This window comes from Haliotis asinina, chromosome 11 (assembly GCF_037392515.1).
Source record: "Haliotis asinina isolate JCU_RB_2024 chromosome 11, JCU_Hal_asi_v2, whole genome shotgun sequence".
In the NCBI taxonomy this organism is placed as follows: Eukaryota; Metazoa; Mollusca; class Gastropoda; order Lepetellida; family Haliotidae; genus Haliotis; species Haliotis asinina.
The window spans coordinates 6,606,857-6,620,942 of NC_090290.1; the positions used below are offsets into that span (position 1 = coordinate 6,606,857).

Here is a 14,086-nt window from a genome sequence, read left to right on the forward strand (position 1 = left end):
AATTTTGACTTTGCTGCAAATGTCTTGTATGCAAAAGAACAGACGTCTCATTTCATGAAAATACATAGCATGTTTTCATGAATATGTGAATACCACATGCAGCTGTCAGGAGTTTTCAATCCCCACATGTATCCACGTGTACATGTGTCAACATATTTTATTGATTATCTATTGCAAAACATCTGTTCATGTGAACATAGTGGTATAGATTTATTTGCACAGCCTGTTACTTGATCTGACTTAAATATCTGAGTATCTCAAAGTTATGTCACATTACTGCCCAGTTTAAGATAACAAGGCTTACTTGCTGTGTTTCATTATTTGAACATATTGTCTTTGAAAGTGCATATGATTTGATGCATTTTCTACAAAAGTGTTGAACTGTTATGTTTTGCACTGATATTTTATTGAAAATGAAAAGTAAAGCACTAAAACAATCTGCCCATTTAGTTGGTTGTTGTTTGACACCGCTATCAGCAATGTTCCAGTCTGTAAATAATTGAATATGGTCAATGCAGTGTTCAGCATCCTGAGCATTGTTCTGTACTATTGGGATATGATGACGTGTCCACCAAGTCTGCAAGTCTGACCACCTGATCCCATTGGTTGCTGAAGACCAATTCTAACCTTGATCTTCATGGTTTAACTGAAGCAAGATGCCAATCTTGCCAATCATTACAATCTGGCAGAACCGCAATGTTTTAAGTTACATACCAGACCAAACGTGAAATACGAAGCAAATCCTAATGAAACATTAGGTTTGAAGAAGAACTCACAATCACATGTCAGATTGATAATCCATGGATCAGATGGTCAGCCTAAGTTACTTGGTAGATGCCATGGTACCCTGCTGCTCATAATATCAATCACTGGATTATTTGGTCAAGAATTCATTATTTACCAGCTGGAAGATTACAGAATTAATGTGGCATTAAACAACAAAGAAAGTATTAGAATAGGCCATCACTCGCTGTTTGTCCTTAATTCTTGTTAAGAGGTTAGCTTTAGATGGTCAAGCTTAGTTGATTGCAAATCAGTAATACTGTCTGGTCCTAACTTGTTTATATGCAGGTCACTGTAATATAGCCTGAATATTGCTAACTGTGGACTAAAAGAAGAAATATGTGTATAAGCTGATGCAAGACAGTGGCTTCTTAAGTAACAATGCGTTGTCTTGTTGCAGATGCCTGTCAATCCCAATCACTCTGAGGTCGATCATCAAGAAGGGGAGAGAGCAGCTGCAAAAATTACTTGAAGAAAGGCTGGCAGCCATGAAGATGGCCTTGTGGCAGCGCAACAACCGCCCCCAACCAACACAGACACCCAGTGTTCACGCTAGGGGGAGACAACCAGTGTTTGTGAACCCAGCCCTGTCCCAGGTGCCCCAGCAGATGGCCCCTATGCAGCAAATGCCACACCCAGTCTCTCATCATCATATGCCCCACCCCATGGCTCACCAGATGTCCCATCACCACCATCATCAACTGCAGCAACAGCAGCAGCAGCAGCATCAACTACAAGTCAACCAGCTGCCTCCACCAGCTCAAATGACCGACATGAGGGGTCCCATGCAAGACATGCGGGGACAGATGCAAGATATGCGCAGTTCCATTGCTGATCTCCTCTCACCCCCTTTGGACAAAATTGGCAATAATCCTCTGTTGGCTGGACTTCTGGACCAGGAACATGATGGCTCTAGTCAAGAAGTGAACGACAGTCCCATGTTGTCCAAACTCTTAGAAGATCAGACTACAAGTACAGCTTCATCTGCAGCTGCTGCTGGAGTGGCAGGATCTTTACCCATGGCAAATGCAACAAAACCAACAGCACTTCATAAACGTGTACGCAAAAGACGTTCTACTTCTGACCAGCTAGGTCGGAGTCCAAAACATAGACTGAGTGATGGCGAGGGGAATGATAAGATAACCACTATAGACTTGGACTCAAGCTGTAGTCCATTTGATTCTAGTTTACAAAGCAGTTCTGGTCTGCCCCCTTCTGCAGGCCTGCAGTCCATTATTGACTTGACAGAAGATTCATTTGGGGAATCAAATCTGAAGAAGCTTGCAGATAGTATGGACAGTTTGATTCCTAAGGATCAAAAGCAAGCAACAGATAGTGAACTGACAGCATTGTTGTCTGATGGGGATCCTGGGAGGAGTCTTTTATCCAAAAATTCATCACCGGGTTCAAAAAACGAGAATGCCTCTACCTCTCTTGAGGATCTCCTCGCTGGGTCGGGAGAGGGAAACGAGGCTCTAGACCCAGCTTCTTCTCTCAGTAGTTCCTCTTCCAGTATAGCATCTGATAAAAACAGTGGAAGAAATTCTGCTTTTTTAGGCTTTAAGTCCAGCAGTCCCAGGCAGGACTCCAAATCTCCCATCTCCGCAAGTTTTCACAAGGAAGTTTTTAGCCCTGATCGTGAAAGGTCTGATCCTCTACATAGTGCAATGTTTGATAGGACAGCGTTTGATCTTCCTGAGACCAAGTACTCTGTTAAAACACCTCCGATTAAGTCTGAATCGAGTACGTCGGATAGGAGGGAGATTACAGGTCTGTTTGAAAAATTTGAAAAGTTAAAAAATGAAAATGTGGAACCAGTGGGTACAAGTATTGTGAAATCTGAGGAAGGGAAGGGGTTGAAGCTGAAGCTGCCAGCTCTGAGGCATAGTGATAGTCGCAGTGCACCTCCAGTCAGCATGGAATCTCTGTCCAGTAAAAGCCTAGGTAAACAGAGCAATGTGGGTACATTTGACTTTAAGAGTGATGAGGATGAGGATGAACCCTTGCCAAGCCTCAGTGGCTCAGAGAGGTTAGCAGTTTATGCAGCATCACCTACCAGGCTGCAGATTACTAACAAATCAAAAAACTCTTATGATACCTCATCTCGTAGAAAGAGTGAAAAGTATAAAAGGAAAGAGAGCAAATATGGCTCAAGTGGTGAATCTGTGAAGCGGAAGAGAGGGAAGGATGAATCAAAGAAGGAGAGAAAGAAGCGGAAGTTGGGTGAGAGTAACCAGTATTCTAGTGTGGCTGTGAATAAAACTGTATATCATGCTGCGACTGTGGAGAGTGATCAAAAGTCAGTCACCAAGCTGAAAATTAGAGTGTCCAAAGAGCCTTCTTTTAAGATCGAGGAGGACACCTCCAAGAAGTCCTCCAAACACTCCTCCACTCCAGTGGTAGACAAGCTGATTGTCTCCAAACATGACTTGAAAGATCCTGACATAATTTCAAGCCATAAATCACAGTCATCCTCTCAGAAGAGTCTTCATCGCTCATCATCATTATCTCAGAGATCAGCAAGTCCAAATCAATCTCAGGGTAATAGTGTTAGCAAGTCAGACCCTAAACTGGCAACTAAAACTACAATCCGACTCAAACCACTCAATATTCCTAACTCAGGATCTTCAGTAACTGTCCAGACTGACAAAAAGAGTCCTTCTGCTTTAAGCACGGCAAAGAGTCTTACATCCACTAAAACGTCTGTGTCTAATTCATCACGACCTCAGACGCCCATAGTATCTAAAGTATCTCTGTCACCCTCTCCAGTGAGGACACCAACATCCTCCCCCTCCAAGCTTGCTTCCCAGTCCTCGGGCAAATCAAGTTCGTCTAAATCCCTCACAACCTCCAAATCCTCTTCCAGTCTACCAAAACCTCCCACATCACTCAGTTTGTCAAAAAACCCTGTGTCAAACCTTTCTAAGTCACCTTCAGCTTCAAATTCACCAAAATCTGTCACCTCTACTTCAACTAAATCGTCAACACCCACCAGTAGTGCTAAAACTCCAACTACACCTGTCACTGCTAAAACTCCTTCAAGTTCATCTAAAAGTCATTCATCCAGTCCAGCAAGGCCATCAAGTCAAAACCCAAAACTGTCTTCATCTCAGACATTACTCAAATCCTCTTCTTCCTCCACCACCTCATCCTCAGGATCACCTAAAACCAGCACAAGCTCATCCAAGTCTTCAAGCTCTAATAGGTCAGTCAGTAGCAGCTCAAACAAATCATCCAGCTCCTCAAAAACGCAAACATCAAGCTCTTCTCGTCCTCAGTCCAGTTCAACAAAATCTCAGAGCTCCAGCTTAACAAAATCTAGTAGTAGCAGTAGTTCATCAAAGGATAAGACCACTTCAAAAACCTCCAGTATGCCAAAATCCTCCAATGCTTCAAGTTCTAGCTCCAGCAAAAATTCATCTACCTCAGGTCCTTCCCTCCCAGCTGCCCTGTCCATAGCTAGTTTCCTCCCAGATGCGCCCACAGCAAGCAGTGTGGCTAGTCTTCCCCCAATCCCCAAATTATCCTCTTCCTCCTCCTCTTCAAGCAGTGGAACTAGTCACAACAGCAACCCCAGTCAAGGCTCTGGAGCTTCTAGCTCCAAGGATCTCTCCACCAATACATCAGGTGCTGCTCCCAACCCCAGCGGAACAAGTACCACCAGTGCATCATACAGTTCTAAAGCCTTGGCAAGTAATTCCAGTGCTAGTGTTACTAAAGTTTCCAGTGGCAGTGCTTCAGGGAATACCAGTTCAAAAAGTAATGCCACTGTAAATAGCAAACCTGTTGAGTCCTCAAGTGCTTCAGAAGGTGCTGGCGGGAATGGTTCCAGCTCGGGATCTGGTGATGCTGGTGCAAATAAAGGCAAACTGCCTGCAGCCAGATCAAGGAAGGGGTCTTTGTCTGCTGTGATTGATAAGCTGACTAAGTCCAGCACCACTGCTGTGCATGTCAGTACAATGACACCTGGGGAAGTATTGGCCAAACAAGCTCGAGAGAAAGCTGAACAAGAGAACAGAGCTTTGGCTGAGCAAAGAGCTGCCCGCTCTGACAATAAGGCTCAAGATCATGTGTTAAATAGTGCAAAGACAGAGCGAGATAAAAGTGATTCTGGTGATAACCGAAACAGAATAGATCCTCAAATCAAAAGGAATATATCAGTGGGATCGTCAAATAAGGATTCACCCAAAGTGTTATCTTCTGTGAATAATAAAGTGAGTCGTAATGAAATGATAAAACTGGGGCAAAATTCATCTCCTCTAAACAAGGTGGTTACTTCGGAAAACAATTCAGTGTCTTCTTCACCAAGGACCAACAGTTTGGGTTCTTCTAGATCTGTTGGCAGGGCCAGTCCTGTGAATAAGGAGGCCCTGAAAAATAGAGACAGCCCAGTGGGTCGGGCTAGTCCTGGAGGCAAATCAAGCCCTGGGATTAAAGATAGTCCAGGCAGGCCAAGTGCTTCAACAAACTCTGTTCTTGATGGAAAGGATAAAGTCAATGTCTTTTCAAAGGATGATAATAAAAACAGAAGACAGTCTGTGGAAAGTGGGAGAAGTGGGTCGCCAGTGACAGGGAATAAGCCTGTGGGAAATGTGTCAAATAATAAAAAGTCTGAACCCTCAGATAAAGGCAGCATTAAAGGGGGCAGTGTCTCTCCTTTGACGATTCAGAATGTGCAAAATGTAGGTGTGGAGAAGCGAAGTCCTTCGCAGAAACATTGTACTTCGCCTCTTGTGTTCAACAATACTAAATTCAATGGAGAAAGTTCCAGAGAAAAGACTCCAAACAAGGAGGAGCGAGAAGCATTCAAAGTGCCGACACCCAAAGCTTCCACTCCTGAGACTCGCGATATGGACGAGCTGGAGTGTTTGCCACGAAAAAAGCAACGAGTAAACAAGAACGTGTCCAGCCCTCATAGTGATGCAAGTAGTCCCGAAAATGGGCTTGTTATAGATTGTCCGGGGACGCCCAAGGTGAATAGCAACGGGGCGTCGCCCATGTCAGTTCTTGAAAGTCCAGTAAAAGATGCACCAGCCCCTCTACCACCCACTGATGGTAAACAGACTCCTGTGAAATCCTCTACTGTGTCAAGTTCTCCAAAATCCAAAGTGCATCAGTCACCACGCCCCAGCCAAAGCCCTGCGGGGGTCAAGGTCACGAGTAACTCCGAGACCCCAGGGAGTGGCGATACCCGTCACTCCCCTTGTGAAATAGATGATGAACTCATGGATGAAGCTTTAATGGGGCTGAATAGCTGATGATTGTGTTTTAGCTGGGAAATAGAAAAACCACAAATTGTCCATTTTGACCACTAGGGTCAGAACAATTACAGGATATGGCCCTAATTTCATTCATTTATGGATTTCCTTTCAAGTAAGAATCATTGTCAAACTAGCCTAAACATTCCTAAACAGAAATGGTAAGACTTGGAATCTTCTTGTAATTCTTATGCTGTTCAACACATGTCATTCAGGGTAGATCTGAGGAAGGTTTATTGTAATAAAGCCAAAGAAAAAAAGTTTTGATTAGATTATTCAAGTTTGAACCTGCCTTGTAAATTAGTTCACTACAGTGCAAGCATTTGTAATTATTGATTCATTTGACTTTTTTGATGATCATTAAGTAACGAAAAGAAATTATGTTCAAAATGTACCACAAACTCTGGTCCCAGGATGCTGTTGTACAAGATGACCATAGGGCTAAGGTGATCGTAACTTCCATACCTTAACATAGACTTACGATTGTCTTTCATCTTAGGTTCCTTTGTACAACAGCACCCAGGGTCCAGATCCACAAACTGTTCATAGTGATACGACATTCAAAAGCATATGATAAACTATAGGTTTTCAGCAGGTCATAGCGTTGTGAATGCTTTGTGGAAAGGGACCCACTTCTGTACGAATTGATAGTCATTTTTCACATGGGTGAAGTATAGTTTTCTTTGAGTAGGTGTTATTAAACTGACATGCAAAGCCAAACTGATGTACTTCATGGAAATGACACAGCTACCAGATAAGCTGATACCGTTGCCAAAACCTCTTCCTTGTTCCTTATAGTGTTTGAATGCAGTTATGGGCTACAAAATGATCATAGTGCTTCGACTGGTCTGACCTCTACACATGCCCTTTACTCTGTCGTTGCAGTTTTCAGGGCGATCACTTTGGGTCCTCAATGTTTGCTGATGTTAGTTTTTTTTCAGGTGTGACACTGGTCTTCTTTGATGGAGGAGAGATGTGCTTTGAAAACAAAACTGACATTCTCATAAATTGAATCATGAAATAATTGGAAATATTTTGTTCAAATGTTGCTAGCCAGTTTATTGAGGAAAGATAGTGGTGCAGTGGAAGGAAAATTGACAAATTCTCAGAGATTGAATCATAAAAAAAAATCATTCTTAAAATTTGCAAAACTAAACTCGCCAATAGTGTGTTCATCTTTATTACTTTTTAGGGTTTATGAAATCCTGGGTTCCACTCCTCAAACTCATCTTACCATTCAGATGTTTGCAACACAGGCTTGCAGTAGTCAAGGTGCTAAGACGTTTTTGGAGAAAATGCACCTGGTGTCTTTTTCAATTTCTTAGTTACGTTTATGAACCATTGTATCTTTGTCCAGCTGTGGAATATCTGTTACAAAATGTGACATTCATGCAAAACGGCATCTTGAGAGGGCAAAAATTTATATGTATGATCCGGGCTGGTTCTTTCATTAAAATGGCTGGAACATGAAATGATGTCATATTTTGGATCACATTCAAGAGTAATGAATCTCTGAGCTAACACACACTTTCTTTTCTCAAAAAATTGATGACCAGTGTCCCAGACTGAGAAGTCAGCTATACATTGTCTGCCCATACATCGTCTGCCCACATGCTGACTGTTGATAATTTGTTACTTTTGTGTTGCTTTCTGAAGTCACGACTTTGTATGAGTTATTGTACTTGTTTCTTAGACACATCAACTTTCTCAGGGTTGTATCTCCATGATAATGTGTGTTGCTTGTCAGACAGTCTGTTGTTGTAAAATGTTACGTCTTTGGACACGCAACCAGAAACTATTTCCCTATCAACTTTTTCATGCAAAGCCAAAATCTTAACTGACTCATGTAATCATGAGATGGGTTATTAGTAGTGCTGAGCTGTGCTCACCTCGGCTGTCAAGTTGTGTTAATGGCCTCTTTGTCAGATGCCTGTAAAAAGATGAAACTTTTCACTTTCTCAGCATGATTCAGAAGTTGGTTCAGGATTTATTGTAAATCATGAAATTGATATGTCACCAAATTAATGAGTGTCAGCTCTTGGCACTAAGTGTGTCATGAAGTTATCATGAGCAGTGTGACTGTCCCTGTGTTAAGACTTTAAAACTTAATCAGCAGATGAAAACCACAAACTGTGGACTTTAATTTCCTTATATTCCACTGTTGATACTTGAACGTTGCATGCAGTTACATGGTTCATGTTTAAGCTTTGCTAATATGTCATTTATTGTCTGCCATGTGCAGTAAGCCTGACATGATCAGTGTCAAAATCTCCAGACTAAATGCCACTTCATTAATGTGAACGAGGGACACTATCAGTTTTATGATTTACAGAATGTATTTAAAATGAAAACTGATTTTTTTTAAGAACACCTCAGGAGATGACTTCATTGCTGATATAACAAATTGAAATTATTCTGATTGTATTAAATTATAGATGTACCTTTTATTCTTTTCCAAATTAAGACAAGCGTTTGGAAATGATACAAGGATTTGAGATGTTTGGTTTAGTCAGTTTATTGAATCAAGATAAATTACATAAAGTGAGTCTAAGAACATTCTGATAGGAGAAAAAGCCTGAGAAGGAAACATTTCTCATTTGCCTTTGGTGATATGCTGTCAGATTATCATGTGATCAAAGTTCAAGACAATACCTCAACACATGTATAGCTGTTTTGTAGTTCAAGGTTAACGTTAATGATGTTTACTAGAAGTCAAATACACTGACTTGACTTATACATACACACATGCTGATACACCATTGCTGGTGTGTGGAATCTGCTTCTTTGTCTAATTGATTTCAAAGTAAGATATTGGTAACACTGCCTGTTTCTGTTTGGCATGATTGTAAAGTCACAAGAGTCTGGTTTTATAGGTTCACATCTTCGAGACTGTACAACAGTGAAATCTGCGCAGTGTGTTTACAACACTATATTATAGCATACACGTTATAATCTTTTATTGTAAAATCAAGATGTGGAATGAAACGATTTTATTCATTCTTCTGGTACAATTTATTGAGATTTTTCCAGACTGTAAGCGTGAAGTGTGTCCCAATAGTACTCTGTATAAGTTGATTCAGTTTTTCCTCTGTCCCTAAATTTGAGACGAGGAAACACTGATCAGTGATTATTTTGAAACTTGGTTTGCTCAGACCCAGAGTCAAGTGGTAGTGTAGGGTATATCGTGGCAGCACGGAAGAGATTCAACAGTACAATGCATATTATATGTTTCTGTGATAATACAGCTTCAGTCAGTTGGAATTATACACTGCTTGGCTTCTTAGCTTACTTCATCAGTTGTTCTGGTAATGTCTGTGGCCATTGTGGCCTAAATCAGTGATTATGTAGGATGATTTTCAAAAGTTACTCATAATTACTCCTGTTTATCTGGAGATGATATTTCTGTTTGCCCGAGTCATGTTGGTCTGTTTCAAGTCGAGACTATTGTGACAATATTGATGTTTTCTGAATTTCATTGGTACCATAGCCTTTGTGATTGTGTGTTGAACAACATCATCAGCACAATGTGTTCTTTTGAGATATTACTTGCTAGGTCCACTTTGTAAATGTTGCTGATGTTGAAACTGCAGCTAGAGGTGTGATGAAACATGATACAACACATTACAGCTTTGTCATTGTACATGTGCATGGTGTTGCCAGGTTCAACATTGTATCTGGTAACGTGCATGCATGGTGTTACCTGATACAATGTTGTACTGTAATACATGCCCGGTGTTGCCTGGTACAACATTGTATCTTGTAACATGCATGCATGGTGTTTCCTGATACAATGTTGTAATGTGATACATGCATGGTGTTGCCTAGTACAAGATTGTATCTTGTAACATGCATGCGTGGTGTTACCTGATACAATGTTGTACTGTGATACATGCATGGTGTTACCTGGTACAACATTGTGTCATGGACCATGCTTGCATGGTGTTGCCTGATACAATGTAATACTGTGATACATGCTTGGTGTTGCCAGATACAACATTGTGTCATGGAACATGCTTGCCTGGTGTTGCCTGAATACAGTGTAGTGCTGTGATACATGCATTCTGTTTTCTGGTTCAACATTGTGTCATGCAACATGCATGCATGGTGTTGCCTGGTTCAACATTTGTATCATGTAACGTGCATTAATATTGTTGCATGATACAGTGTGATACTGTGATGCATGGCATTGCCTGATACAACATGGTACCATGATACGTTCATGCTGGATGTTACCAGATACAACATTGTATCCATATATGCATTGTACCAAGGAACACTGACAAGGTAAAATGACACAACACTGTATCAAGGTAAATGCATGGCAGTATAGTACCACAGTACTTCCAAAGGTCGTAGAACTTAGATGAGTTTGTTTTGAATTTTAGTTTTTATCAAAGATCACAGTTTTCATTTATATTTTTCTATTGGCTCCTCTATATTATGCATTTCTTTGAAACTTTGAAAGTGTTGAAGTTAAACTGATTAGAGGTGATGCCAACCTTTAATCAAGGACATAAAGATTTGAACCACAGGAACTGTTTAGATTGACAAGTAATATTATACGCACCACCTTCAGTGCTTACTTCTCAGTGGTTAAGACGTGTCACTCATGACGTATCCATGCACTGTTTTCATTTCCTCATCTTCGCAAGGCTGCTTTACCATCTAAACTTGTTGACGAAATGAAATATTTCATGACTGCGGATTCGTGATAAGGCCATACCATAGATATCTCTTATATGCATCACATATCTATTTAATCATCATACCTCTAGCTGCAAGTCTCTCGATATTTAGTAATACCCTGATGGTGCAATACAGTTTTTTAGCTAGTTGTTGCTTTGATCAACTTTACACGAAATCTGGTAGGATCTTGTGTCATTGATTCGAGATCATCATGAGATTATGATTTGAACTCACGATCATGGTTGCTGATGTTAACTGGAAATTTTGATAATTCCATGGGGAACGGAAGCCCAACTAGATGTATTTTCGGTTGACTATTTCTGCTCTGTATTGCTATGCAAGAACTGCAATGACTTTGTCATGTGTTTAGTACTGCTTGATCCTCTTGTACTTCCCAAAAGACATTAAATGACATGATTTATTGACATTTCTGTAGTTTCTCCTTCATGCACTGACTGATTTGCTACAGTAATGTGAAAATTCAGAGTGTCCTTAAGTTATTTTTATTAATAAAGATTGCCCTGTTTCTACAATTAATTGCTTCTGGCAATGTTAAACTGCCTCCTTTTGTATGTAGTGTGTGTGGACCAAATCTGATATTTAACCTCATTTGGAGTAGGGAAAGACATGAATGAGTTCCTGACAATGTAGAATCTCTAACCTAAGATAAATACGTTAGGATGTTTGATAGAACCATGTAACATTCCCAACATACAAGTCGGGATGGTTATGTCATAACTTGTAAGAGTATTAAACCATCACAACATCATCGAAAACAGGTGTGCCTTGGTTTAATGAATGTTACACAGATTATCTGAAAAGGAAGCGTTGTGTTTTCAGAGCGGTTAGATATCAGATTTCATCATTTTTGTGACGTAGAGATTGTTTAAAAATGAACTTTATTTTGGCAAGTGATTTATAATTGGGGAACATTTAATGTAAGTTTGATGTGTTTGTGAAAACAGAAATCCTGGTAGAAACTTTGCGTAACCTGGATCCCTTCAGAGAAACTGAACGTTCTTAGCAAAGTTGGAATTGGACATTTTTGTACTTTTTTTATAAATATGCAAAATATCACATTGTACACTTTTCCGAGAATGGTGTGAAAAGATATATGTCATAATGATCTATGAGTTGTTGTATTGAATTTTCAGGCCATATCCAGTGAAAAATTCAAAGGCTATGGCATTTATAATCATGACAGCCAAATATATGTTGAAAACTGGGGGATATTCCGTGAGTGGTAGGGTACTGGTACATGGCAACGATAGGGGCGTTTATGATGTGATACACAATGCAGTATGACTGAGCTACTTGGCACTGACCGGGCTGGTGTATTAGGCTGGATAAGACTAGTTGGGGATCATTTCAAACTGTATACAGCATCTAACGTCTCTTGACTGGCTGGCAGAGTTATGTCCCTTAGCTCTCAGGATAAGTGGTCATTGGTTGAATATCTGATGCAGACAGTTTGTGATCCATTGGTTTTCAACACTCTCTGTCCTTGTAGGTTCTGTTTTGTAGCAGGTCTATAACCCTTCTGGTCATTATGTGAAAGGCACTGCTGGTAAATACTTGATTTGTTTAGAGATAACCTTAATGGTAACTGAAAGAACTTCTGCAGTCCATGATTATGGTCTCACAGTTTACTATAGTCAGTGCATTAAATCAGAGACTACCACTGGATAATCCACAAGACAGTTAAGTTCATAGATCACAGTTGTGACCTTGCCACAGGATACTTAGGTCAGTGCATCAGTCAAGTCTATGATTGAACTACAGAATGCTTATGTCTGTGTATCAAGTCAGTGACTACCACACCGTAATTAAGTATGTGCCTCAAGTCAGTGACTACCACATGGTTAAGTCTGTGCATCAAAAACAGTTACTACCACAGTATAGTCTATATATCATCATTGACATTACCACAGGATAGTTAAGACCAAAAAACAAGTTAGTGATTGTATCCATAGGAAAGTGAAATATGTGCATCACGTCAGTGACTGTACCATTGAAAGTTAAGTCTGTGCATCTATTCCGTAACATGCCACAGAGCAGTTAAGTCCAAATATAAAGTCAGTGACTGTAGCACAGGATAGTTAAACATCATCAAAGACTATTCCAACGGTAGGTCAAGTATGTATTGAGTGACCATATCACAGGTTTGTCACGTCCTCATGTCGGTGACTGTATCACCGCATCATTACCCCCTATCGTTGATGCTGACAGTTGCTGGGCCTAGTTGTTGTTTTTCTGGTGACTGCGAGTGTTTGGCAGTACATGTATTTTTACATGACTGTTGCCTGTGTCTTGTTACAGCTGGACTAGACTGTAGATATGCCATCATGTTTTATGGATCTGCATTGGCCAAAGGTTTTGTAGATTATTGAAGATATTTATGTTGATTGTATATACTGTAAGTAGTAGTGACTATCAAGTTATGATAAAGATATACACATATACATATATATATATTATGATACAAGCGCATAGCATGAACTCCATTCCTGTTGTTTGCAGTTTGCAATGTCAACGGTTGTCGCGCCCAAGTGTTGGCAGGGAGAACAACTGCAATCACTGATGTTCACATAATCGGTTTGAATGATATGTCATTGTCTCATTGCGGAACTTTGTGTTCAAAGTTCATCGTCATAGCCATTAAAACCAAAACCTCTCAAAATGAATCTGGTGTTGTGTTCTTTGTACATTGGATGTTGTGTAGCTTTGTGCTTAAAGTGTTTGCTTGTTCTGCTGAAGACTCGGGTTCAAATCTGCACGTGTTTATAATGTGTTAAGCCCATTTCTGGTGTCACCTGTTGTGATATTGGAATATTGCTAAAAGTGGTGTTAAAACTAAACTCACTCACTCTTTGTATATTACTGTGTGGGTCAGTGGTTTGAGGAGTGTATGTTTTCAGGAAATTATTAGCATTGTTCCAGCACTGTCACTAAGGCACACCAAATATGGGCTTCATACTATGTAACCCATTTGAGGAATCAAACACAGGTCTGGGATTACGTGACCAGTGTGTTAGGAATGTGGTATGCCATGACGTTCAAGCACTTGTATTTACTCGTCACACTGAAGACCCAGGTTCAGTTAACCACGTGAGCACAATATGTGAAGCCCATCTCTGGTGTCCCCTGATATGATATTGCTGGAATATATCCAAAAGCAGCGTAAAACCATGCCCACTCAAGCACTTGTATGGCAGTTTTATACACATGTAAGTGTATATCCAGATCATGAAAAGGCTCACTCAGCCACTGATGGTCCGTGCCACAAAGCCTGGTAACAACCACCATCCTCAAGCATCTAATGGCATCATGCAGCAAAGATATGTTTGTATGTTGTTTAA

At 40.4% G+C, this 14,086-nt stretch overlaps 1 protein-coding gene across 1 annotated transcript in view; it reads left to right on the plus strand.

Moving 5' to 3' along the window:
- The window catches only part of LOC137255611 (mediator of RNA polymerase II transcription subunit 1-like), a 72,092-nt gene extending 64,921 nt beyond the window's left edge, over nucleotides 1-7,171 (plus strand). The window contains exon 15 of the mRNA XM_067793051.1: nucleotides 1,184-7,171. Coding sequence (XP_067649152.1) covers nucleotides 1,184-6,041 — 4,858 coding nt within the window. The 3' untranslated portion in view covers nucleotides 6,042-7,171. The remainder of the gene's footprint in view (nucleotides 1-1,183) is intronic.
- Nucleotides 7,172-14,086: the final 6,915 nt, after the last annotated feature.